This window comes from Streptopelia decaocto (genome assembly GCF_964273445.1).
Source record: "Streptopelia decaocto genome assembly, chromosome: 15".
In the NCBI taxonomy this organism is placed as follows: Eukaryota; Metazoa; Chordata; class Aves; order Columbiformes; family Columbidae; genus Streptopelia; species Streptopelia decaocto.
Window position 1 is genome coordinate 5966402 of NC_138670.1, and position 25407 is coordinate 5991808.

The 25407-nt window shown below is 49.0% G+C and overlaps 1 protein-coding gene across 2 annotated transcripts in view; it reads left to right on the forward strand.

The window, feature by feature from the left end:
- Positions 1-11279: 11279 nt before the first annotated feature.
- The window catches only part of GRK3 (G protein-coupled receptor kinase 3), a 61034-nt gene continuing 46906 nt past the window's right edge, over positions 11280-25407 (forward strand). The window contains exon 1 of one of the 2 annotated variants that reach the window (XM_082066314.1): positions 11280-11627. In XM_082066314.1, the coding sequence (XP_081922440.1) occupies positions 11515-11627 (113 nt within the window). In that variant the 5' untranslated portion in view covers positions 11280-11514. The remainder of the gene's footprint in view (positions 11628-25407) is intronic. The other variant, XM_082066315.1, reaches the window with a different exon arrangement.

Below are 25407 nucleotides of genomic sequence, written 5' to 3' on the forward strand. Positions count from 1 at the left end.
ATCGCTGGGCTGGGGCCAGTTCAGCTTCTCCTGTCTCACAGCTGTGAGGGTCAGCAGAGGAGATCCCTCGTGTTTATAGGCAGAGGTGATACAGAGTCCTGTCTGGGGAGACAAATGTGGCTCCATCGCCTCATGGTACCCAGAGCCGATGGATGCTCTTGTCCAGAATGTCAGGCTCCTGTTCGCATCCCTGCTGCTTGGTTTTGTTCCGAACATCATTGTGAAGAGCAAGAACAAGGAAGGAAAGCAAGCTTTACTGCTTCCTAGGCTTCTTTCAGTGAATAAAACTCCTGTCCAGTTGAAATGCTAATTAAGAAACATCACTTCTTCAAAGGCCAGAATTGGAAACAGCCACATGGAGACATAATGGGATTAAAATGTATCAGGGGATTACAGCAGCGGCGAGGGCTCAGCGCCGCTGCTCCTGCCCCACACGCCGCAGTCCGTCGCTCAGAGTATTTTTCCCAACGCTCGATTATGAAACACTCAGGACAAAACCAAAACACTTTGACAACATGAAAACCAATGGTACGCACTGAGAAATAACAAATGGGCTGCAGTCGAGGGCGAGGAGCCTCCTGCGCAGGGCTGCAGTGCTTGGACGGGGCTTCGCATCCAGCAGCTTTACCCAAACACATCTGGAAAAACAAAAAAGGAAAATGTTGTGTTTCCCTCCGGGCGAGCGGCCAGGGCAGCCCCGATTGCTTCCTTGTCCCACCACAGCCAGCAATTAAACCCCCGCCATCGCCAGTGCCCCGTCCATTGTCCCCATGTCCCCCGACCTGGTGTCAGCGCCACCGCCTTTGTACAGAAAATAGCAGCTTGAGGTGAGTAATTGGAATATGAGCAGCCAAAGCCATTATATAATTTGAGGCTGTGAAAACCCAGCGGCAGGGTCTCGCTTTCAATGTCAACACAAAAGGCAAAGGAACTCTTTTCAGTGATGTGAACTCCTGGGCAGCACAAGTGCCAATTAGGAAACATCTGTTCCTCATGGCCCAGGCGGACTACGAGCAACCACATGGCAACATAATGGGATTAAAATATATCACCGGATTATGTTGGTGCTGCAAAGATCAGCTGCTGGGGACATTCTTATGAAATCAGGGGAAAAATGAAAAACAAATTTCTCTCTTCAGTATGGACATAACCTTTTAAAAAATTTCCTAATTTGTACCTTATGTAAGGTGTGGGAGCTGGTGTCATATCCTTTCTCCGTCTGGTCCAGGGCACAAAAGAAGCCAGCCTGTGCTGAGCTGAGCTTAAGCAATTTTAACTGAAATGGCCACGTGAACAGCCGGTCCCTCCCGGTCCCCCGGCGCTGCCTGTGCCCATGGCTGTGCATTGGGAGGCGGCAGCCTCACAGCTGGCTTTGCCGGGGGGGTATGAATTTGTGGCTGTCCCCTCTGTCACCTCTGGGTCTGGCGGGTGCGGTGTGAGCAGGATTTGGTCCCTGGGGTAGAGCAGCGGTGGGAGGCTGGAGCAGGAGCTGTGTCTGTGAGCATCCTGGGGTGCAGCGGCCAGAAGCTCTTCCCCTGGGGCTGCGTCCTGCTCTCGTACCATTGGGCTGTAAAAAAACACCGAGCAAAGCTTGGGAAAGAAGAAATTCAAGGCCGGGAGAGAAAGATGATCAGAGTAAGACAGAAACCTGCGTTGCATCCTGTGCTCCCCAGCCGTCAGCCCCCCCGTCCTGCACATGGGGCTCCTCCATCAGTGGGACCCTGAGAGCCACTAGGTTGGTTCGGGGCTCCCCATCCCTCCCACACCGCAGCCGTCCACCACAAAAGAGTTTTGCACAGCAGCAGGCAGCAGTTTCCAGCCATCAGACACTGCAAACCCTGCAGACAATAGGGACATTCTTCAGAAAACCATACAAATAGCGCAGAAACGCGCACACTATTTTGGGTTGCTCATACGCTCTAAGGCAAATGTCATTTGTATGTAACATCCATTTAGAGAGCCGAGTAATGAAGTCGTGTATCATAAGGAGGGAAGCGCTCGCTTAGCAACCTTCCCATTGCATGACGTCTTCCCTCTGCAGGACGGGATTGCTCCTTCGACAGCCAGGAGAACAAAACGCTGCTCACAGCTGCCATAAGAGGCATTTTTAATTGAAAGACACACCAGCTCCCACTAGCATCAAATTTGTGCTTCAGGCTTGTGCCCCAAGTCAGACCCCAGGCAGCTTGGTGGCTTGAGTCCTGCCACCTCTGACTTAACTGGCCCATTTTCATGCGCTGCCTTCCCGATGGCTCCCTCTGCTCTTTTATGGGTGGGAAGAAGCTGGGGATGGCGGGAGGAAACAGCCCTTTCCTTCTGGGGACTGAGCAGGAGAGCTGTGATTTCAGCTCTTGTCAAGAGCTGCCGAGCCATCAGAGCATCTCCCTGTCAGCGCTGCGATGGCTGATGGCAAACGCAGCAGCATCCGTTCTGCAGCCATAAAAACCTCCCCGCATTTTGTTCATGAAAAGCATCTCCCGAGAAGCAGATTGAAACCAGTCCCTGCTCTCTGCCAGTGCCACTCGTGCCACCACAGGTTGTGGCTGCAATGTGTGGAGGCGAGCAGGCCCAGGAGTGCGCGGGGTGCACTGGTTGTACCACATGTGCTGGTTGTGCTGTTTGCACTGGGTATGCTGGTGGCACTAAGTGCTCTGAGTGCACTAGCTGTACTGGGAGCACAGGGTGCACTGTTGCATGGGTGCGCCGGGAGCACAGGGTGCACTGGTTGCATTGGGTGCACTGGTTTCACTGGGTGTGCTGGGTGTACTGATTGCACTGGATGCTCTGGGTGCAGGCTGGCAGCGGGATGGCCGCAGGCAGGGAGAGGACAGCGGTATCACAAGGAGGGGAGTGTCTGTCCTGGCTCGCTCCGAGGTTTCCGGATGATAAGCAATTAAGGGAGAGACATTTACAGGAGATTAAGTCAGAAGGCAAAGTCCATTATCTGCTGAGATGAGTTCGGCAGGCAGAGGCTGTGCTGGACAGAAAGGAGGACGCGTTAACTGTTGAAGTCCCTTTTGATGTGGAGCCAGTATGTGCAGGACAGCGCGCTCCTGCTGTGGGGACAGTGGCCGCTGGAGGATGCTGGCACGGGGACGGCAGCCAGCCCATGCGTTGCTGCTCCCTCGCCACCCTAATGGCATTTTGGCACCTGAATTAGTCCTGATTCTCTCATGACAGCCTGGTTGCATGGGGAATGTGAGCACAGGTGATTGCAACACCTGTTTCAGCACCCTGCACACCTGTGTGCAACGTGCCTGCCATGCTGCAGCTCTCATACGGCAAAAGCAACATAAACGGGGTAGTTTGCTGAGATTGCGATGCACAACAGCAGTAATTAATCACTTGCATTTTCCTGTGTGTGGTTTAGAGGCATTTAGTCCTCCTCTGCCCTACCCAAGCAGAAAGTAGCTCATTGCTTTTAGTGTTTAATTGAAACAAGTATCTTTTCTACATCCCATCTGGGTTTGCTTTGCTCTTAGTGCAGCACATGGCAATGACTGCATCTTTCAGAGGACAAACTGAATTGTCCTGGAAGAGAGGTGCTTTTCACCAGTGCCACGGTCAGGTCCAGCTAAAGATGCTCAATCCTTTTAGCAGAAAGATGCTTTTGAGGTTACTGAGGGTTTATTCACTGTGTTTTTTTGACATGTAAATCTCTCTGTGAATTATCCCTTTTTTGCCCCTGGCAGGCTGTCATTGGGATGCTGCAGCTCTCTGCTCTGCTGCGCCCATGGTCCCCATCCAGGGACAGTCCTGCCGCCAGCTCCCGTGTGCCCCCGGGCAAGGCGGCCTCATTGGAACCGCATTTCCTCAGCTGTGAAATGAAAATAATTCACTGGTTTGTCTTCACAAGGGCACTGAGAGGATAGATTAATTGTCTGGCATATGGTGACTGCAGATAGGATGGGTTATGATCCTGCAAATGCTTCTGCTCCGTCGCCATGCACAGTGCAGCAGCAGCACAGCTTTGCTCCCAGGTGCTTGTGGGCTCCTTTCCCCTGTGGATCTTTGCTGTAGCATCGCTCCTGAGCAGACGGCCATGGGGCAGAACCAGAGTCGGCTCTGGGGCCTCAGGCCTGGCACATGAAGAGCAGCCCAGGCTCAGCATCACTGCGTGGGGCGATGCCACATCCTTCTGGAGGCACCCGCTGCCACACGTACCTTTAGTGTCTGGATTAAACCTGGAGCCTGGAAATCTGCTTAGGGAAAAGCTGACATAATTCCCTGTGTTCCCAGGGCGAGCGCTGCAGAGCGGGAGCAGATCCCTCCCCACGCTCCTGCTTATCCGATCGCAGCTGCACCCCAAGCGTTACCCACAGCTGGTACAGCAGGACCCCCCTTTGTACTACCCTGCAGCCAACAAGAGGAAAATCGTCTCGTGGGATGATGTCCCATGTCTGTGGATGGGCAGCGGGTGTCCCCAAGATGGCCTGGTGCCCACAGCAGGGACATCCCCCGTGGCTTTGCCTCGCTGGGGTGCAGGACTGGAGCCACACTGCATGGCCTGGCTCCCTGCTGGCCCCTTCCCTGGGACAGATGCTGTCCTGAGCATCCTCCTGCCCTGTCACCAGCACCAGTCCCTCACCTGCAGTGAGCTGTGGCCCCCCATTTGCCAGTCTATCAGCTTGCCAGGGTGCTCCTTCCTCTCACCCTGTGCTAGTCCTGCGGCTGTTTGCTGCAAGATCAGGGGGTTTTGGGGAGAGGCAGCACACCTGCCTGTGCCGGCGTCTCCTCTGGTACCTGGGCGCTACCGACATCCAAGTGAGTTATCACTGTCATCTCCTACCAAACTGGAGAAAGCAGTAATTAAGACTGCTGAGCACACTTTTCTTCCCAAATTACCTCATTTATTCAGAGAATCAGATGCCGCAGTCTTTCATGGCTTCTTGCAAGGCTGGGATCTTGTGGGATGCAAAGCTATTAATAGGAACCAATCTTTCCCCGTTCTTCTCCTCCAGGCTAAAGGGAGAAGAATTCAAACAAGGGCCCCTTTGATGTGATGGAAGTACAAACACACTCCATGCCATTTCACTCCCAAGCTGGCCGTGCATTTCTGCTGCTTCACCCCGTGTTTCTGTGGGGTTTGCCTGCACGAGGGCTTGACCCGCAGCACCTGGGGTGCCTGGGCGCCCGGTGGCCGAGGCGGAGGGGCAGCTCGCAGCATCGCTGCTCTGCCATGGGACACAGAAAGCACCGGGTTGGTTTTGTTTTGCAGAGTTGTTTTCTCTCACTGAAATAGAGAGCGATGCAGCCAAGTAGAAAAATTAACAGCATGATGGCTGACTGAGGCAGAACAGCATGATTTCCCTTCTGGATTCCTGAGCAGCCTCGCAGGGAGGACTTTTCCCACGTCAGTTTTAAACATGATGCCTGGGTAGGGGGAAAGGAGGGCTGGGACACAGGAGGTGAGGACCAGGACCCTGGGATGGCCTGACTGTCCCCCCTTTCTTGCTTCCTCCATCTGCAGCCGATGGAGATGAGCCTCCTTTCACATCGCTGTCAATGTGTGGGTGCGATGGCTGGTGCTGCAGGCAGACGGCATCGCTTCCCACCAGCCAGGAGCCTCTCGCCTCCAGCACGATGTCCATGGACGAGCAGCGAGGGCAGCAGCAGAGCGGCCAAGCCAGCAGCACCGGGGCTGAGTGTGCCGGGGGTGACTCGGCCATAGGGGACAGTGACTTCGGCTTCCACCACCGTGTACCTTCCAGCAGGCACTGCTGTCCTCTGCCGTGACATAGGGCACCTGGGGCCAGCTTGGAGACCAGACGTGTAATATGGGATTTGGGTGACCGATCAGCCAGGACAGCAAATGTCACTTGGTGTGCAAACAGACTTTGAGCACAAAAAAACAGGGAAGAGAAATAACTAGAAAGTGTTTCCCACACAACTAGAATTGTTTCCAAGGAGCATATCTTAAGGTTCTCTAGCAGGCTGGCTTGGCTGGCTCGTCGCAGCAGCCTTGCTGGCACTCCGGGCAGTTTGAGAGAAGCATCGCTGGAGCCCTGCACCCCCAGCTGCCAACCTGCTCCCACCACAAAGGGGGCATCACATCATCCCGGGGCTGGTGCCATCCAGAGCAATCCCTGCGCCCTCCCACCGCCTGCCAGACTCACCGTGTCCTTCTGACGCACCCCTGCGACCGGCAGCAAAGCCACTCTCGCGAGGAGGGCTTTAATTTTCAGTGCTGCATGATCTACCTTCTGTAAGATGCTGTGACATAATCTGAATTCACTTCTGCCATTTCAATATCTGCACAGTCGTCGTTTTTTCTCCTTCTGTCCCTCAAAATTCATAGCTAAATTAGTCAATTATTGATTTTGTTTTCTTCCTTTATCAAGTTACATTCAAGCCAGACCGTGGAACAGGGAATGCTCAATGGTTCCCTTTTGACAGCTGTTTGTCTAATCAGTCTGTATGGGGAGAACACTTCTTAAATGCCAGCTGATATTAGCTCTGCTGTATAGTGCTGAAGGGAGACTCCTTCCAGGGCTTTAAGACATATGCTGTTGCAGCCCTTATTGGGTTTGTTTGCTTTAAACTCTAACAGCGTACTGCAGTGCTTTTAAATCAGGGAGTTCCTGAAGACGGGTCAGTTCTGAGCTGGGCAAAGGATGGCACGAGTGGAGGAACCTAGGGGTCCCCTGCAAGCCCAGGCCGGGTCTGAGGGGTCACTGTCCCACCTCTCCTGCCTTTGGTCCGGTACCTCCAACCCCATGGACAGGGTGGAATGAGCCTCTCCAGAAAGGGCTGAGCGAGATGCTGTGTCCATAGTGTGACTGAGCTGTGAGGAGAATCAAGGGTAGAGATTTAGGTGTAAAAGCAGCTCAAACTTCTCCTTGGTGCCCTCCTGCCCCATGGCAATCCCTGCAGGGCAGCCCCCCTTGCAGAGGAACACGGGGCAGGTGTGAGTGGTACCAGGTGATGCTATTTAAGGAGCAGAACCAGGGCTGGGAAAGGTCCCTGGGTCAGCCTGTCTCCTGCAGCGGTAACAGGGGTATTGCTGTTCCTGTGCCCCAGATGGTCACCCCGAGCTGGTTTTGGCACGGTGGCGCTGGCTCTGCAGCCCCAGCTTGTTCAGCAGCAGCTCAGCACAGGGGATGGTGTTTCTGCGCTTCTTCTGCTCGCACAGGTCAGAGGTGAATGTTTGATGGTGAATAATATTTTTGATAATTTAATTACCATTTGTTTTCTAATTAAAACTTTGCCTCATCGTCAAATAAAGTGCCTTGAGTGTGTTACCTATCAGAAGCGATTGAAGCAGGTTCGTCAGGAGTATTCAGGAAAAAGCTGGAGGAATTTGTAGAGAAGCAGAAGAAACATCGTGCTTCTCCAAGAGCTGCAGTGCTTGTTCCCCTCCTGAGATTCCGGGTGCCTAGTGCAACGGCACTCTGAAGGCAGAGGCTGTTTTCTGTGAAATTGCTCCTTCTGGAATAGTCAGTGAATAAAGGCAGCAGCAGTAATGGCCATTAATTACTCTATTTGTTTTCCATATTGCCTCTCACTGCTTATTAGTGTAGCATTAAGGGGATGGGAAGCAACTTGGGTCTCAGTATGGATGCTGCAGAGGAATGTCCACGTGCTGGATGTGCTCTGTGCGGGGGGAGAGGGGCCAAAGCCACCACAGCCCCGTGGGCAAAGCGGACAGCGTGACCCTGTCACCTTGGGACACCGGGCTAAAAACGTCCCGCTGTGCTGTGTGCTGCACAACCAAGCCGGGAGCAGTGACTGCCTGCACCTTCGTGTCTCTGCTGCAGGGCAAGATTGGGAAAATGCAGCAGATTTGCCTAATTTTTACTAAGAATAGCTTGTATTTATTTATCTCTTACTGTCCTCTGAGTGCTTTACCGTTGCTTACTAATGAATCCTCACGCAACCTCATTAAGCAGGAGCTGCTGCTCCTGTGCTTTACCTCCAGGTAACCCCATCACTGGAAGCCGATTTAAAACCCTGGCAAGAAGAGGTTGGTGGTGGGGGGAATGGATTTCTGCCCTCTCCCCTTAGCCAAAGAAGCAGCAAAATGTAACATCCCTGCTTGGCTGTTAAACAAACAAGCCACAGAGAGTAGGATCCCATCAGGAACCATCACCAATAAATATATTATCCTTTCTCAGCGCTGCTGAGGAGCAAGGAACACAGTGGATTTCTAGCTGTTGGCTTGGCTCTCTGTAGACAGCAGCATCCCATGGAGGGAACCCAGTTAAACACTACTTAATGTTCTTAATCTCAAAACTACATGTATTCCTGGCAATATATTAGAAATATTTTTTAAAATAGCATTTAATAACCTTGCATGTGAACATTCCCCTCAAGAGGCACATTGTTAGTGTTAGCTGAGCATGGCAGCAGAGATCTGATTTGTTTTCAGATTTGCTGCGGGCTGGAGGGCAGTGGGACCAATGTGCCCCCACCATTATCTCAATGGGATGGTGTTATCATAGGTGCACTAATAAATATGCTCTAGACTCATGGCTCTGTAATATCATGTGTCATTCTGTGAAGCAGAGTAGTGCAAAATTAAACATTTAAATCTTATACAGATGGTAGGAGAAACTCCCTCCTTGGAGGGAAGGAGCCCGGGAGGAGGCAGGGATTCTTGTTTCTGCACTGGATGCACACAAACCCTGTGCTCAAGCCTAGACAGGCCTTGAGATACTTTTAAATTGATTGAGCAGTATCAGTCAGCATTCACAGAAATGTCAGGAGGTACTTAAATGCATTCAGAGTGTGTGTGAGTGTATCATATTCTGACCTCTGCTAACCCTGGCATTGATTAACTCAGGGTTTCCTCTACCCAGGGGAACACACACACAGAGCTCTGTTTATAAACACCCACAAACACTACACACAAACACCGAACCTGACACACAATGCATCAGACAACACACCCAAAAAAAGCAAACCTGGCATGCAATACACACAAACATTAACCCTGGGATACAGACAAATGCCAGGAAAAGCTGCAGACTCGCTCCTGGGGGACTGAACTGACAGTGCTATCTGAGCTGCTCTCTTCACTTCAGGAAAAAAATCAGGTTTGCTTCCATTCCACCATGAAAAATACCCATTCAAGTGACCTTCCAAACCTCTGAACATAAAACTGCAATATGTGTGAATTTTACATGCTGCCAGAGGTAACAATTAACAAACAGAGCTCCCCTGCCCGTGCTGGCACAGCTCCGGATGGAGGGAAGAAGGGATGTTTGATCAGGGCCAGTAGCACCGTGTCACTGGCGAGAGCACAGGGACGGCTCTGGGGCCACGTCACTGCCTCAGACCCCATTGTGAATGCACTTTGTGAAGAGCTGGTGGAGAGAACGTCTCTTCTTAGAACCCACCACTGGCCTGGTTCCAGCGGCTGCTGCCACGCCAGCTGGCACCGATGGAAACACAAAGGCAGAAAGAACAAGTTTCTTAACTGGGTGCCTGTATTAGCCACCTCTAAACGTGACTTCCTAGAAATTGTCACCAAGAACGCCTCTGAAAGCATACACTACAACACTATCCAGATAATAATGGCAAAAACGCGGCACAGGAATAAAAAGGAGAGAATTATGAATCCTAAACGGCATTTTTGTGGCCCTTATTGCTATCATCATCGCTGTAAAGTAATTTAAATATTTCAGAAAACAGGAGGGCCTCCTCGGCGAGGCAGCAGCGATGGCTTTCTGTTTGCTTTCTCCTCCCCTCCATGCAGCTGCATCATGCTGGGGGTGTTTAGCAACACTATCAGGTCAGCGCTCACAACCTTGCTGCTGCTCACCTGCTTCTTTTGCACGTTCACATTGCAGGAAATGAAAACCAGTTCTCTCTGTGGAAATATCTGTGAGCGGTGAGGGACAGAGGGAGCTCGGTTCAGTTAAAACTTTAGGTAGGGCTGGTGGGAAACATTACACTGAGCTTCCAAGAGGGACATGCCCTAGGTCCTCTGCTCCCTTCCACCACTCGCTCCAACACCCCAAGCCTCAGCACCGCTCTGCGGCCACCGGGAACGGCTGCTAGAGGAGAAACCTACCCCAACGGATCTGTTCTGGTGAAAAGTGTTGGTTTAAATTAACATTTTCAACAAAAAGCAGGTTCTCAGGTGGTTCATAATGAGCCACACGGTGAAATCCTCCCAGCTGTATACGCTACCAAGCTTTAATCAGATCATTAACTTTCACGAAGATGTAGGAAGGAGGAGTGGCGGCACTTGAAAAGAGCTCAAAACAAGCTGAGTTTCAAACTTCAGACTTGTCATTGACTTAGCCTTTCATTGAGCCAATTATTTATGACATATTTGACGAAATTCTGAAAAGAAAGAAGTCGAAATCTGCATATGTGCTTGGCTGCAGTAGAGCTACTACTACATTTCTAACCGGGAATGTGAGCGGGGAGCTCTGCTTGGTGCCCGAGTGCACCCAGGAGCACCCAGCCAGCCGACTGGCACAGCCAGCCTCGGGTTCCGCATGCAGCCGCGTTCGCACCATTATTTTCCAGCAAAAGAATTTCAGTGATGGGGGTTCATACAGGTGCATTTATTTGTGTCCATTTTTTCTTACGCACATCATGTTTCAATAAACTACGAGGAAGTGAATTTTGAAGATTTGTGTCCGACTCCGAGCCGCACGCCAGCACGGCGGTGCTGTGCCAGGCCGGCTTGGGCTTCTACATCCCGATGGCAGCGGGGCTGATGCGGGAGTGTCCCGGGGAGCACCCGCAGCCCCGAACCAGGTCTGGGATAAATAAACGAGGACCCCGCGCTTGCCTCCTTGGTGGCTGAAGCCATATGAAGTCCCAGTGTCAGGGGCTTCGCTCTCAAGCCCCGGGCAGCGGCAGGCGGCCCGGAGCCCCTCACCCGCGGCACGGGCGATGCGGGCACCGCGGGAGCCCGTCGGGACCGGGCAGACCCCGGCGGCTGCCCCTTCCCGGGAATGCCCGCGGGCGTCCCCGGCGACTCCCCCCGCCCCAGCCCCGCCGGAATCCAGGTCCGGATTTTTGCAGGCGCCGCCGCACCGCAGCCCCTCACGCCGCCGCCGCCGGGCAGCCCCTGCGGCCGCGCCGCCCGCCCATGGCCGCTGAGCCCCGCGGCCGCGCTGCGACCTGCCCGCCCGGCGCCGCGGGGGCCGCGTAGGCTGCGAGCCGCAGGGGCCGCACCGGGTGCCCGGCCGCCGCCATGGGCCCGGCGGGGGCGGGCGAGCGCTGAGGGGCGGTGCGGGCGGGGGGGCGCTGCGGCCCGGCCCGGCGGGGGCGGGCACGGCCGCGGGGGGGGGTTTCCCGCCCGCCCGCCGCGGCGGCCGCGGGCTGAGGGCGCGCAGGGCCGGCGGCGAGCCCCGGGCGTGCAGGGCGGGGAGGCGGCCGCTGCCCCCCCCGTGCACACACACGCGCACACGCGCAGCCGGGAGGCGCTCGGCGGCACCGGGCGCACGGGGAACCGCCGCCGCCCGCGTCGCCTGCCCGCCGCCAACCCCCCGCCTCGGGGGCGGCTGCCCCCGGCGGAGCCTCCATCTGCAGCCCGGCGGCGGGAGCGGGAACATGGCGGACCTGGAGGCGGTGCTGGCCGATGTCAGCTACCTGATGGCGATGGAGAAGAGCAAGAGCACCCCGGCGGCCAGGGCCAGCAAGAAGATCACCCTGCCCGAGCCCAGGTACCGTCCGCCCCGGCGCCGGGAGCCCCGGCCCGGCGGCCTCCCGCTCGCTGCCCCCCCCGCGCCGCACGGCGGTGCCGAACATAACGGTCTGGCGGTGGCGGGGCCTCCCGCCGTGCCCGGCACCCGCGGCCTCCGGCGGGGCGGCGAGCAGCGCCCGGAGCCCTTCATGGGGGTCGGGTCGGGTGCGTTTATTGCAAACAACTTCTGCAGGCGGGTCTCGGTAGGTAGCGGTGCGGAGAACCCTGCTTCTCCCGGGAGAAAAACCCAGACCCCACGGTTCGGGTGTTCGTTTGGTGCTGTACTCGGTGCTTCATTCAGCGGGTGAGAAATTCTTTAAGTGGTGAGCTAAACAAAATGGCAAAACCGAACTGAATCATTCTGTTTTATTCTGCGGAGCTATTTGGTTGGTGATGCTTCGTGAGGTTTGACAACAGAGCGGGGAGATGCGGGCAGGGAGGACAGACTCCCAGAGAGGGTTTTTGGCTCTTAGCAGGCAGCTCACGGAGCAGAGGTGGTGTAGAGCAAGGAACCCGTGTGGGTCTCGGTGGCCGTGGGCCCCCACGGGTGTCACCAGGTGAGCAGACAAGTGCCTTGACGTGGCTGAGGTCGTTTTCTTGCGGTTTGGTGGTAAAAGCAGATTTTCTCCTGAACGACAGTCCCTGCTTATGCATGTGTTATAAAATTACCTGAGCATCGCCTGCTTATTGCCGAAATTATGAGTAAGCTTTCCCTTTCGTTCGTGGCTCTGCAGATGTGTATTTAAAATGAAGGTTTAGCCACCAAACAAAATATTGCAACAGGAAAAATATAATCCAGAATTCGCTGCAAAATGTGTAGGCAGTTTGCAGGCGTACTGGTGGCCTAGCTGAGCTGTCTGCCGGGAACGAGACATCGCTGGAGCCTTCTTCGTACTTGTTCTCTCGTTTTTCTGCCTCTCTGCTTGAATTCTGGGTAGCGCAGTGAGGCTGTGGAGCAGGCCTGTGGGTGTCCAGTGCATGTTCATCCTCATTGCAGAGGTGGTGAAACCTCAGATGAAGTTTGACAGTTGGTTTTGATGTCCAGTTGAGGATGGCTGGCTGGACTGACGAAGGTGCCTGTTTTTCTCCTGGTATTGAGCCTATGCTGTTCACCTGGCCTGCAGCGTGCTTTGCTGGGACTGCTGGTGGCTTTGCATTTACCAGTGCTTTCATTCTGTTTGTTACTGTCCTTGTGCAGTTGTGCTCCTGGTTTGTGACAGCGACATCACCCCTCTGGGGATGCCCGGGGAGAGCTGCGTCCTTTCAGCGCCATGAGAAATACCGGCACGGTGGGTGCTGGTGGGGAGGCTGGAAAGCTGCCGCCTGGGCCGACATCCTCGGCACGAGGCCTGACGGGCCGGCCGTGTGCTGCTCTCCTCCAGCATTTGCGTTTTTGTCGACGTTTGGTAGTTTCCCTCAGCTGGGAGAGATGGTTCATCCGTGCTCAGCAGGGTGGGATACAGCAGCCAGGTGCAGGAGCAAGAAGAAAGGTGACGGATTAGGCTCGCTCCTAGACCTGCCCATGGAAGAACCTGTTTGCAGATACATGAAATACTAGAGGAGAAAGATTGTTTGCCATCCCCCCACTGGACTGTCTTGCTGTGAAGAAGGTGAGAAGCCTGAAGCGAGGCAGAGGTTTGCAGCTGTCAATGGGGGATGTGAGACAGCTCAGCAGATGAATGAGAGGAAGCGTGGACATAAGTGAGAACAGAGACTTACCTAAGGCCGGGACCACAAACGGCTCTAGGTTGCTTGAAATGACTGAACTTCTCAGCTTCTAACTGAAACCAGGGATTTCTTCATACAGTAGGAAATTGTGACCGTTATGCTGGTGTCAGATGTCTTCATTCTGGTTTCTGGTTGGGTTTTTTTGATCCCTCTCATTAAAACAGACATGGTGTGTTGGGTATGCTTAAATATTCTGTATCGCTGGCAAAGTGATTCATTTAAAATTATATAAATCAGCTGGTTAAATGCAGGTTGATATAGTAACAGTAAAAAATGCAACACACAAAGTCCTCTCTTAGAGGGATTTGAAATTTAAAAAAAAATCCTTTTTTTTTTGGTCTTAATTTCTGTGCGTGTGTGTGAGGGAGAGCAGCTCCTTGGAGAAGCATGAGCACAGCTCTAATGCTACGCTGGGCACTTGGCTGTCACTGGGACAGACAGCGGGAAGGTCACTGGAATATCACATCCACGCTGGAAAATAAGCGTCTCTGCCTTGTTGCAGCGTTCTCCTCCCAGGAATGCGTTCGGTGTCAGTTTATCTCCGCGGGCAACCACTGCCCAGGACAGCATCCTGCGCTGCTGACGTTATCTCCCCAAGAAATATTACCAAGATTTTACCCCCCCCCCCCGCTTTTTGCAATTTGTCATTTTGCTGGAGCCCGGTACACCTGTCGGCATCGTTTTATCTTTCTCAGATAAGACTTGACACTAAATAGAGTATAGGAGTTACTGTAATGCAAATTTGAGGGGGCTTCCTGTTTACAAGGAAATAGCTGTAGTGCAGGCAGAAGAAATTCCAAGGCTGCAGGCCAAGGCTTAGCAGCAAATAAACTACGAGGGTGAAGAGTTTATTGGCCATGGGGCTGATTGTTGCTGAGTTTACATGAAGCATCCTCAGACTGTTTTTGTACCAAACCCATTAAATATCGCAGCTTGGGAAGAAAGAGGATAGAAAACCCTAATGAGACAAGAGTGCCTAAGGAAGAGGCTGAGTGTGTTTTTGTTTTTTTTAAAAAACACCAAAACAAAACAACCCTTTTTCCATCCTCTGTCATCTGCTTTTCCTTCCCTTCTGCGTTTCCTCCTTTCGTTCCGAAGAGCCTTGCCAAGAGTGGGGAAAGCTGTGCTCTTTTCTAGTTTTACGCTGTTTCTTAAAAGCCTGTTTTGTGGGTAGATTCACTTTGGGGGACAGAATGCAGAATGACCTGCAGAAATAGGACCTAAAATGGAAAATAAGGCATACGTATTGAAATATGAGCAAATATGAAACCTTAAATCTTTTTCTGCAGAATCACTGTCAAATATTTTAAGTTTATGGGGAAAGGAAGAAATGAATTGCACTCTCAATTTTTTAGGCTGTTCAGCAGACTTCTGAAGTTTTTAACTTTTCCATGTAAGTTTTAGATTTCCCTTGTTTTGGTCAAAGGAAGTGGAAGAGCACTGTACAACAGCTCTTTTTATCTGCCAGCAGCTTCCTCTGGTTTGAATCAAGGATTTGCATAACGAGAAGTTGAGGAAATACTGTCCAGGCAGTGAGAGGAGTGGGGTGGCTGAGGGTGCAGGGACGTTAACGTTAAAGCTTCCTCACTGTAAACATCGCGTAAGCTCAGGGAGCTTTGGTGTACGGATACCAGGGGCATGGTAACAAAACACAGCGTGCCTCTGCCCAGGCTTCTCCTGCTTCTCTTGCCACACTTGCTGGTGTTTCTCATCTCATCTTTCCTTTTCTAACCTGCTTATTTCAGTAATTACCTCCCTTTTGAGTTAATTCTTATTTTTCTCGCAGCTTTTTTCTTTGGTCTTCTACCTTCCTCAGAATCCTAACCCTATGGGGAGAAAAAAGGTGTATTGCGGGCACTTTTATTGTTAAAATAACACTTTTAACATTTTTCCTCAGTTATTATCCCATCTTCACTTTACTTTCAGAGGTGGAGGCTTGCACTGGTACCCCAGCCACCACTCGCCAGGGCACTTTAGTCTGTGATGTGCTCTTTGCTTCCTTACCTACTATTCAAAATGTTAATAACTTGTGTAAAACCCTAACTGAGGTTCACTGAATGCACAGAGGTTACTTTTTCTTTTCCAGTTCCATCCTGAGCTGTTTGTGATTTGCTTTCTTTCTGTTGCAAGAATGAATATTGGCGAAAGCCAAGCGATGTCTCTGCTAGGAGTTCAGCATCATTACCCACTCCTCTTTGCTTTTTCAGTTTTGTTCTCTTGGCATTACTATTCTCTTTCTCTGAATTTCCGTTATTTCTTTGATGTGTCCTTCAGTGTGTTCTTGCAGCTCTTGAAGCTTCTGTAACATCTCTAAGTCACAGGCCACAGCTCCCCTGTGTCTCTGCTGTCAGCCTCGGTTACTTTGATGCTATTTTCTCTGGCTTTGTTTAACGCCTTCTTGTTGTGTTTATCCATTTAGAGTGCTGTCTCTTTAGAAATTCCTGACGATTGTTTGTGTAATTTTCGTATTTGTTGTTATTACGCTCACCTCATCCCTTTGCATCTTTCCAGGTGTTTCTTTGTCTCTGTTGCTTCAAGCATAACCTTCAGTTTTGGGTTTCTGCAGGTGGCACCTAACTCATGGAACGTCTCTTGCTCAGTGTTGCAGTCATCCCTCATTAAAACACGTTTTGTTGCGAAGCTGATGAAGTTTGGCTGAGATTGATCTGCCAGTGCTTGCTGTGTTGATGCAGCGTTTGTTGAGGTCCCTGATGGTGTTTCCTGCCTGGCTCCCTCCAGCCTTTTGCATTTGCTTGTCCCGAATGACAAACGCGGGACCTTGGAGGCCTTTTCATGGTGTTGGTCTGTGCCACAGCAGAGCAGGGTCTACCAAGGTCTTGTCAGTGATGGTAACACCAAAACACCAGGTTGTTCAGGAATGCAGTGGCTCCAGGAAGCCTCGTGCTGCATCACGCTTCTTCCTCCCTGAGTGCAAATGGGAGAAACCTTCCAAAGTACTCGTTTGTGTTTGGTTTTGTTTTTATTTTCCAGAAAAAAAAAAAAGATGTAGGCCCAGAATTTTCAAAGCCTTGTGCATTTACTGGGATTTGCACAGAAATGGTGCCAGTGAAGGCAGAATTAAATGGGAGATGACATGGAGGATTAAGGATCTACTGGTTAGTTCAGGTGAATTTGTGTCACAGTACTTTAGCTGTGTAAGGTGCTGGTACTTTATTGAAGCTTGTTCCATCTGCTTGTAGCAATAATGGCTGTAAATTATTTTGGGAGAAGTTCTTAAGCTTGGCTGTCTAAAATTGCAAAACGATTGAGGTTTTTGTTTGACATTTACAATTTTTTTTGTGTCAGGCAAGATTGTTTCGTGGTATTTTTATACCGTTTCCAGTGCTTACTAAAAATTGGATTGAAAAATTTGAAGTAAGAAATTCAAACCAGCATGCAGGACACTCAAGCTGTTTGAAATGGTTTCATTGACGTGTAATTTGTGAAATTACAGGAGGAAAAAGGGTTCTAGATGAAATGGTTTTATAACTGATTTATTATTTTGCAGCTATGCTGTATCCCACTGTTTGAGTTGAAGGTTTAAGCACAGAATCAAGGAAGCAGAGCTTGGTGAGAGCTGTGGAGGGCTGAATACATGGTGTACACCAGGCAGGTATTCTGAGGACTGGGATCGGTGCTGTAGGTGCACCCAAAGTGGTGATGGAGCAAACACCATGGATTTGCGCTTCCCAAGGTCAGCGTGTCCCCGTTAAATGGAGCATCTCATAGTTCACTGGGCGCTGTCTCCAGGCAGGTTGTAAACTGCTTGAACGGACACATTTCGTGTGACTGCGCTTCCTAAAGCATTGCCGCCCAGCCGGTGCAAACTCTTATTTCTGAGATGGTGAGTGTCTTCTCATTCCAGATAGTCCTGCTCAGGGTGAGCAGAGATGACAGAGTAGTTAAAAACTCGTTTTTGTTTAGAAATTCAACCCCCCCTTGCTCTGCGGTCAGTAGAAGTATTGGTTGAGAAGGTAGTAAAAAGGTGGCTTTCTCAAGATAGTTTAGTGTATGTACAGAAAGCTAGGGCTGCTGACAGCGCGTACCCGTCTCCAGTTAGCCGTGTGCTGCAGGACTTTGTTGGCAGGAAAATGGGTGCTCCAGGGGTGGAGATGGGCTGTCACAGGGCAGGAGGGCTCCTGCTTGCTGTGGGTGCTTCTCCCCACACCGGCTGGCTGTTCTCTCCCTTGAGAATTCAGGTTGTTATTTGTTGTAACTGTGGTGTCCAGTACCTTCAATTAAAGACAGGCTCATACAGAAGCGTGCGGGAAGATGAGAGTCCTGCTGCAAAGCTCTTGCAGCCTGAATAGACGAGAAATGAGGGTCTGGAAGAAGGGACTGGATCACAGGAGAAGCCGATGAGGAAATAAACGTTGTGTGTTTCTTCACATGTAGGATGTTTGGCAGCTGCAGGGGTTGAAGTCGGATTTTCTGAGGTTCAGGTGAGGTCCTGGACCGTCCCAGCCCCTGAGCACACAGCACCTGGAGCGTCTCTTGGCGCAGGAACAGGATCGGGCCTTAAGGGAGATGTTCCAATTAGCTCTCCCATGGGGATGCTATAAGGCTGAAGCTTACGTTTTGAAACATAGACCTTCCCTTGGGCGTCATTAGCTTAATTAAGAAAGAAGGTAAATGAGGATGATCTGGGAAGAGCTCAGTGTGCAGGCTTCTGTGACTGTGCTAACAACAGAGGGAGGTTTCTAGGGGTGTTTTTGGGGAAAGCGCCCATAATGTGATGCTGCGTTATAGGTGTAATGGATCCTGGTGCTGGGACCAGCCTGGGGCATCGGCACAGGGAGCTCCCCTGGCCTTTCTGCAGGCAGATTTCTCTTTCCAGTAAGGTTAATAAACCTCATAGCTATTACTCCTTCTATAGGTATGACAGCTTTTCAGTGCCTGGACCTTCCCATGTGAAGCTTTTTCAGTGAAATGCTGGAGCTATAAAATCGGGAAATGAACGTACGCAGCTCTCAGTTTGTGTTCTGGTGAAATCATGTGGAATGGCCTGATTTAATCTTCTTACCAATAATAGATTATTTTTTTTTGGTAATTAATAAAATTAGAAAAAAGCCTATCAGGAGCCGTCAGGTTCAGGTGCATAAACTGAATAGCATAATTTAATTGAACTAAATTGACATAAATCAGCAGTTTCTAGCTTTAGAAAATACAGCTGTTTTTCACAGAAATACCTTCAACCTGTGGTTACCAGTTTCCCTCAAAAAAATCATTCCAATACTGAACAAACACCTATATAAATATATGTTGCATAAATAAAAGTTCCTGAGAATGTTAGGAGAAACCTCTTCCACATAGAAACCCCCGTTCCCCTTCCAGTGTGCCAGGAATTTGTCCTGTCAGCATGTGCTGTGTCCCGTTGGGGAAGGAGCTGGGGAAGGGGCCGGATCCGGCAGGGCTGTGCGGATCAAAGCCGTCGTTCAACGCCGACAGCGATGCCGTCCGGGTGCTGCAGCGTGTTTGCGATCCCAGACAAGCACCAGCTGCGTTTCCACCCCCCGCACGTCACCGCAGCCCCGGGGACGCAGCCGGGACAGACGTCGCAGGGGCTCCATATGGAGCTGGGAACGGACGGATGCTCATCACCCGCAATAAATAACTACCTCTGCTTAAGGTGCAGAGGAGAGAAGAGCTCCCAGTAGCTTCTGCGTCCTGTCCAAAACTTCAAAAGCACTCAGCAACCCAGGAAAATATACGATGCTTCAAACCTTAGAGGACGACACCCCTGTTCAAGAGCTGGGCGCGGATCAGGGGCCCCACAGGACGGCTCTGCCAACGCTGCTATTCCCATTACTACATTTCCGTCTGAATTTCAGGAGGAAAGGCGAGCTCTGTGAAGTACAAATCTTTGTTAAGCTGAACTTTAAATGAAAAGAAGACAAAATGTGGGTAGGAGGTTCTTGAGACCGCGTCTGGTGAGACCAGCCTGGCTGTGCTGTGAGGTACCACTCGGAAAGAGGTTTTTTTTTTGGCAGCTGTGATTTGCTGGGGACATTCCAGCCCTTGGGGGTGCAAGGGAAGCCCGAGGGGGTGTCACCAAGGGGGTGTGACTGTCCTTTCCCAGCCTCCTCATCACTTGCTGTTTTTCTGAAGCGCCCAGCCTGGCTTCCCCGTGTCTTCCCCATCACATTCTGTTCATTGTCCCATTTAAACGGTTCTGTGTCTCTGTGCATCAGTCCTCTGATTTATTTGTTAATTATATTTTCTTACCCTGGATTTTTCCAGTCTTTTTTCCAAATTGTTCTAATGATTACGGTTACTTCGTTCGTACCTCCCTTACTTCTGGGACTTTAAAGGAACTGCCAGGTTAAAATGCACAATGAGAAGAGTTTGGAGAAGATGTTTGAAAGAGTTTGGAGAAGATGTGATTCTTCAGCCAAATATTTCTTATCAGTTTTCACTTTTGATCAGTCTTGCATTGCTAAACCTTTTAAATGCACTTTTATAAAGGGAAAAAAGTGTGGGCTGTGATGGCTGTGTGCCATTCTGTGATTGCTTTGAGCTGGACTTGTTGACCCTGTCATGCTTTCAGTTCAAAGGCCTTTGGGGCAGGAACTTTGGTCCAATTTTAGCAACTTTTTGATGGATTTGGATAGCGCAAATAAACATGGAAGTCTCTGTAAAATTGCATCCTGAGACTATAAATGAATAAATAAATCACAGTTGAATGTAGTGTGTTTCAGTCATTGTTGGCTGTTCTAATGTTTATACTCGCATGCTACTTTTAAAGAGGGTTCTATGCATTTTATAGATAAGGAAAGATTAAAATAAATGATTGGCACATCTTTAGTAATTTTGTATTTTTTTTAAGACAATCATATTGACAAATTACTTAATTGCAGCAGGAGGAAGGAGATGTGATTTTTGCTCCAGTTTCTCTTTCTTGTAATTTCTCAGTAGCCGCATTCTGGTGGAAGGGCAAGTCCTTGACATTACAGTTCAGTGTAATTATTCCTGAAAAATTCATGTACTTAGAAGCTTTTATATTAGTTTCAGATTTCCGCAATGATAATGCAAATGATCCTCAAGGACCGTGAGGATAGTGCGTATTTGAAACTGTAGCTACATGGCTCTTGCTTCTGACTCCCTGGTTGCGAACTTTGTCCATTAATATAATTTGTATAAGTGAAGCTGCTTCATCATCTGGATGAGATACTGGGGGGGGCTGGAAAGCGCTGCTGAGCTCTAATCCCTTCCATGGCAAACAGGGGGATTGGGCGGAACATGCCGTTAATCATCCTTGACAAATATAAGAGCATTATTTCGCTGCAGAGAAACAACTTGGCAGTGGGCTTAGCATAAACTTTGGAGTGCAGGGGCAGAAATTGGGGTAGGAACGGGTGAAGTTGGGGTAGAAAATGGCAGAGCCCAGTTGTTGTCCTATGGGATGGTGCTGCGAGGTGGGGCTGCAAACAAGGAGGTTTCCTCATTGCTGCTTCATTTGTCAGCTAGGACGACAATGAATGGAAAGAGCATGTGCACTAATTAATGTAGTACCAATGATCACTTCTATTTCCCTGTTAAATAATGAAGCCAGCTGGATACTGCTTTGCTGTCAGGGGTATTCTAGCGATATTGTAGGATGCTCAAAAGTAAAAGAGTAAAAGGAACATGGGGTTTTTTTCCCTGTTATTTCATTGTCCAAAAATGTGTTTTTCACTGTCTTCTAATTACTTGTTTCATCTTCAAATATGGAATTTTGCAAGTAATAGACAAATACATCAGATGAGATGGTCTAATGGTCTTTTCTGTCTTTATATGTTGGGAATTTACTGTGCCCCATTAATTGCTCAAACAAAAGCTGCAATGTCTAAAACAACCTTTTACAGCATCTGAGAACAAATTTGTTTGGAGAAGTGTTAACTTCTGCTGAACTTTGAACTGGGTACAAGCCTGAGAGGAAGCAAAACGAAATGGATTGAATGTTCTGTGGCATGTTCACTATTTTTTTACCTCTGTTCATATAGGAGGGAAGCAAATTATTTTGTATTGATGGCATCAAGTGTCTGCCCTGTGCTCTCACCCCAGAGAGGAGCATTCGGCTGACCCGGCGCTGGGATCCAGGGGCTCTCTGCAGTTTACGATCTGGTCCAAGGGGAGTTTTCTGTTGGTTGGAGAGGTGCTTCATGCCAGCGATGGGCATATTGCAAGGAAATAACAGCACCGTTAGTAATTGCTTGCACAGATTTACTCTTTGTGTTGAGATGTTTCATTCCTTCTCTCTGTCCTGTTATGCGACTTGTTTGCTTTCTTGCTCTGCAAAACCTCAGTAAAAATACTTTTAAGGAGAAACTGTATTATTAATGACACAGTGGTGGTGGCGTGCTTCAGACTTCGAGAAATTCTTCTTGTTTGAAATTGTCTCTAAGCAGGCTCAGTTCTGTTCTGGCTGCGGGAAGCTCAGATCTTTGGCTTTGCAAGAGTTCCCTGCCTGCGGCTGTGCAGAGCGAGAAGGCAAAGAGGAAAATAGAGATGAAAGCTGTTGGGGTGAGGGAACGTGATAAATATGGTGTGGAAAGCCAGGTGAGAACAGGAGAGATTTGAAAAAGGGAAATCAGAGTACTAGCACAAAGGAAGAGGAGAAAGCAGACAGAATAAATAGAAGGTGATTGTCCGGCCTGGAGATGGATGCTCCAAGCGTGGGAAGCGGGCACGTGGTGAGCACGGTCCAAAAGGGGCACAGTCGGGGCAGGGCGATTCTGTTACCCAATATCTAGCATTTTCTTGACATTATTGTTAGCATTGGAGTAGTTTTTGGAGGTGCCAGGAGCCATTGGGAGTTAGTGTGCTGGGCACGGGGCACACACATGGCAGAGGGATGGGACCTACCCTGATGGCAAAGGGGAGCAAATAAACACAGCTTTGTTTCACAGACAGAGGATCTGAGACTGGTCACGTTTATGACTTGTCCAGGATGACACAAGAAATGTTGGTGGAGTTAAATACTGAACTTGGCTCTCCTCAGGCCGGGCTCTGCAAAGCTGCCATTTCATTCTTGTTTTGTTTTTCTGTTGTCTTTCAGTTTCAGCTTATAGGTGAATATATTAGTGAGTGTAACTGTGTATTCTTAATGCAGATATGGTTCTTTAATGCTTGCAATAAGGCCAGTCAGTTTCTTTTTCAAGTTGTGGTGTGTGTACGTACAATAGATAATATCCCTTAAATCAGAACTCTGCTGGATTTATACAAAAAAATAATGTGCTTTTATGATAAATAATTAAATGCTCCTTTAAGATACAGTAGTAAGAAGGCCAGTAGTAAGTAGCGTCTTGATCTGGTTCCAACATTAAGAGTATGTGTATGTATACAAACCATCGCATCTCTCTTTACCCTTTCCATTTCCTAGGTGCAAGAGATGCTTTCGAAAGAACTCCTGCATAATGTAGTATTAATATAACAAACCTGCAGGGACAAAATCCATGCATCTTAGAAATTAATAGCCAAATTTTCAGGAAATGTCAAAATTAATGCTGTTTATTATCCTCTCTAACTTCTAGTTTCTGCCTCCTGCTTAAACCAACAAAGAGGTATCCAGAGTCCAAATTGCATTTATCACAAAATATTGAGCCTGACTTTTGATTTCCCCTAAACATACTTGTCCTGTTATTTCAGTTGACTTGTGTTAAGTGGACAGAAAACTGAGCATTTCTGAAATTTTTGTTGTTTGCTATATTCTTCCTCTCTGAAATAAAAAAAAAAAAAAATACATACAAAAGGTTTTTCTACAGTACAGTCGGATACGCTTTTGTTTCTGAAGTCTCCCTGGATTTAATTTTTAGCCAGCTTTTGTTTCTGCTGATTTTGAGTGTTGCTATTAAGGTAGATCATGCTGTGAACTGAGATGAACTTATGCAAAGAGTCCACTTCTCGCATTAGCGCGTTGTTTGCGCTGAAAGCATATTTGGATATGGAAAGCTTTTCAGAAATGGCTACTTTTCTGTGAAATGCAGTTTTTAATCCCAGATTGTTTACGTGTAGGGCAGCTAATGATTCAATATACAAAAGCAGAGGGGGAACCTTCCCGTTTGTGGAATGCACCAGGCTCCATTTTAAAGCTGCCCATCCTTCTGAAGGATATATGGACTCTGCTTCGCTTCTTTTGAACTCAGGAGAATTTCCACCTTTAAGTTCTGTGTGAGAATTAAAAGGTTGTTATTCTGGATAGTCATAATCCACTCCATGTAATTTATTCTTATTTATTCATATGGATAATGAGAAATGATTTGAAAGGAGTGAAAATCTTTGTTCAGAAGCTGGAATGCAGCGTGGACTCCGGTAGCCTGTGATCATCTTACAGATTTGTTCAGATCCTGTAGCTGCAAAAACGTTTTGTTCCTTTGACATGTTATCCATCAGACCAGAAGCACTAGATGTCAAGGGAGAGGAGGAGAAGCGCTGGAGAGATTTGTCTGTTACACAATCGGAGTGTTTTCCTGGACATTTCAGTCATACGTTAAATTTTTCATTGTCTTCTCCCATTGTCTAGACTCAGATCTGTTTATGTAATTTCTTGCAGTGCACTTGTTAGAGCAGAGGAAAGCTTTCTTGATGTCATTATTATTAAAAAGGCTTATGATGTTACTAATGGTCTAGCAGTCGGTGGGAACGAGACGTGGCTGTGAGTGCTCCAAGGGCTGATGGGCTTGGGTAGACCAGGTGGCCGAGGAGGGGAGAGTCCATGGTCTTGGTGCAGACCACGTCCATTTGTACATGGTCCTCCTGCAAGCCTGGAGAGACACAGGGGAGGTCTGGCTGGGGGAAGAGGAATGCGGAGGGAAGGAGCCCACAGGTGGGCAGAGCTGCAGGGATCTCCAAACCCTCCAGGGGTGATGGTCCCCCCGGTCCCGCCAGCCCGACCCTTAACCCCACACTGCCAGGGAACCTGCAGGTGTTTTGCCATCCACATGCTGACATTTTGTGGATTTAAGAGAAGAGTTAAGTTTTACCATCGCCATTTTTAAACATGTAAAGCTAGGATGTATATTTTTTTAAAGTCTACCCATAGAACAGGCAACCAAGTTTTGTAATTCTGTCAATGATATGATAAATTTTATTTTACTACCTTGCTTCTCCCAAGTACAGAACACGATCTGTATTTACTGCTTCCTCCTCATTTGACATTGGTATTTAATTTATGTTGTTAAAATACACAGAAAGTAGACCTAGTTTTTGACGCACAAATAAAAGACTAGCAAGTTCCTCACTGAATAATTCATAGTTTGAAACCTGATAAATGACATTTAGCCCTCCCAATTCTTGTTTAACTTGATGTGGTAATTAGCTTCCAGAGTTCTTGCTTTGGATCACAGTGTTCGTAGGTGTGTGTTCCATGTGGGACATTAAGATATTAAAAGCTATTAATAGAATAATTTCCTAGATGGGGGTTTGGGGCCGTTGAGTTAATTTCTTGGCTTTTATTATAGATGTTTTGTTATAGTCCCTCAGACTTTGTGCCTCAGGTTCTCGTTTGGGCGGGAGTGCAAATACTTTCCTCCGTCAAAGCTGGTGGAAGAGACGTTTGCTCATATTTGTGCGGTTTTTCGGCAGCTCTGGTGATGGGCACCTGGGGCGTTCTGCAGTTTTTGGGGTTCTGCTGAGAACAGGGGTGTGGGACTCAGAACTGCACAAGTATCTGTTCATGGAGAGGCTTTAGAAAAAAATAGATGAGAAATAACCACAGAAATCTATTTTTTTCTTCTCCAGAAAATGTTAAAACTTGTCCATGAGGACTGACCCGTTCAGTCTTTCCTGACATTAGGTAGTTCAGAGTCCACATGTTACAAGGATTAGGTGCTCGGTCTTCTGCAGAAACTTGAGTGATATTTAACAATCTTGTGTAGGTTTGAGTACTTTGTACAGGGTATTTGCGTTTATTTTTATTTAAAAAAAATAATACATATGTAAGTATCATTTTTAAAACTGGAAACATACGAAGTCTGGTGGAGCTTTGACTTAATACTATGACAATATAGTTTTACCAAAGCACAGTACTGCTGGGCTGCATTGATTTTAAAATT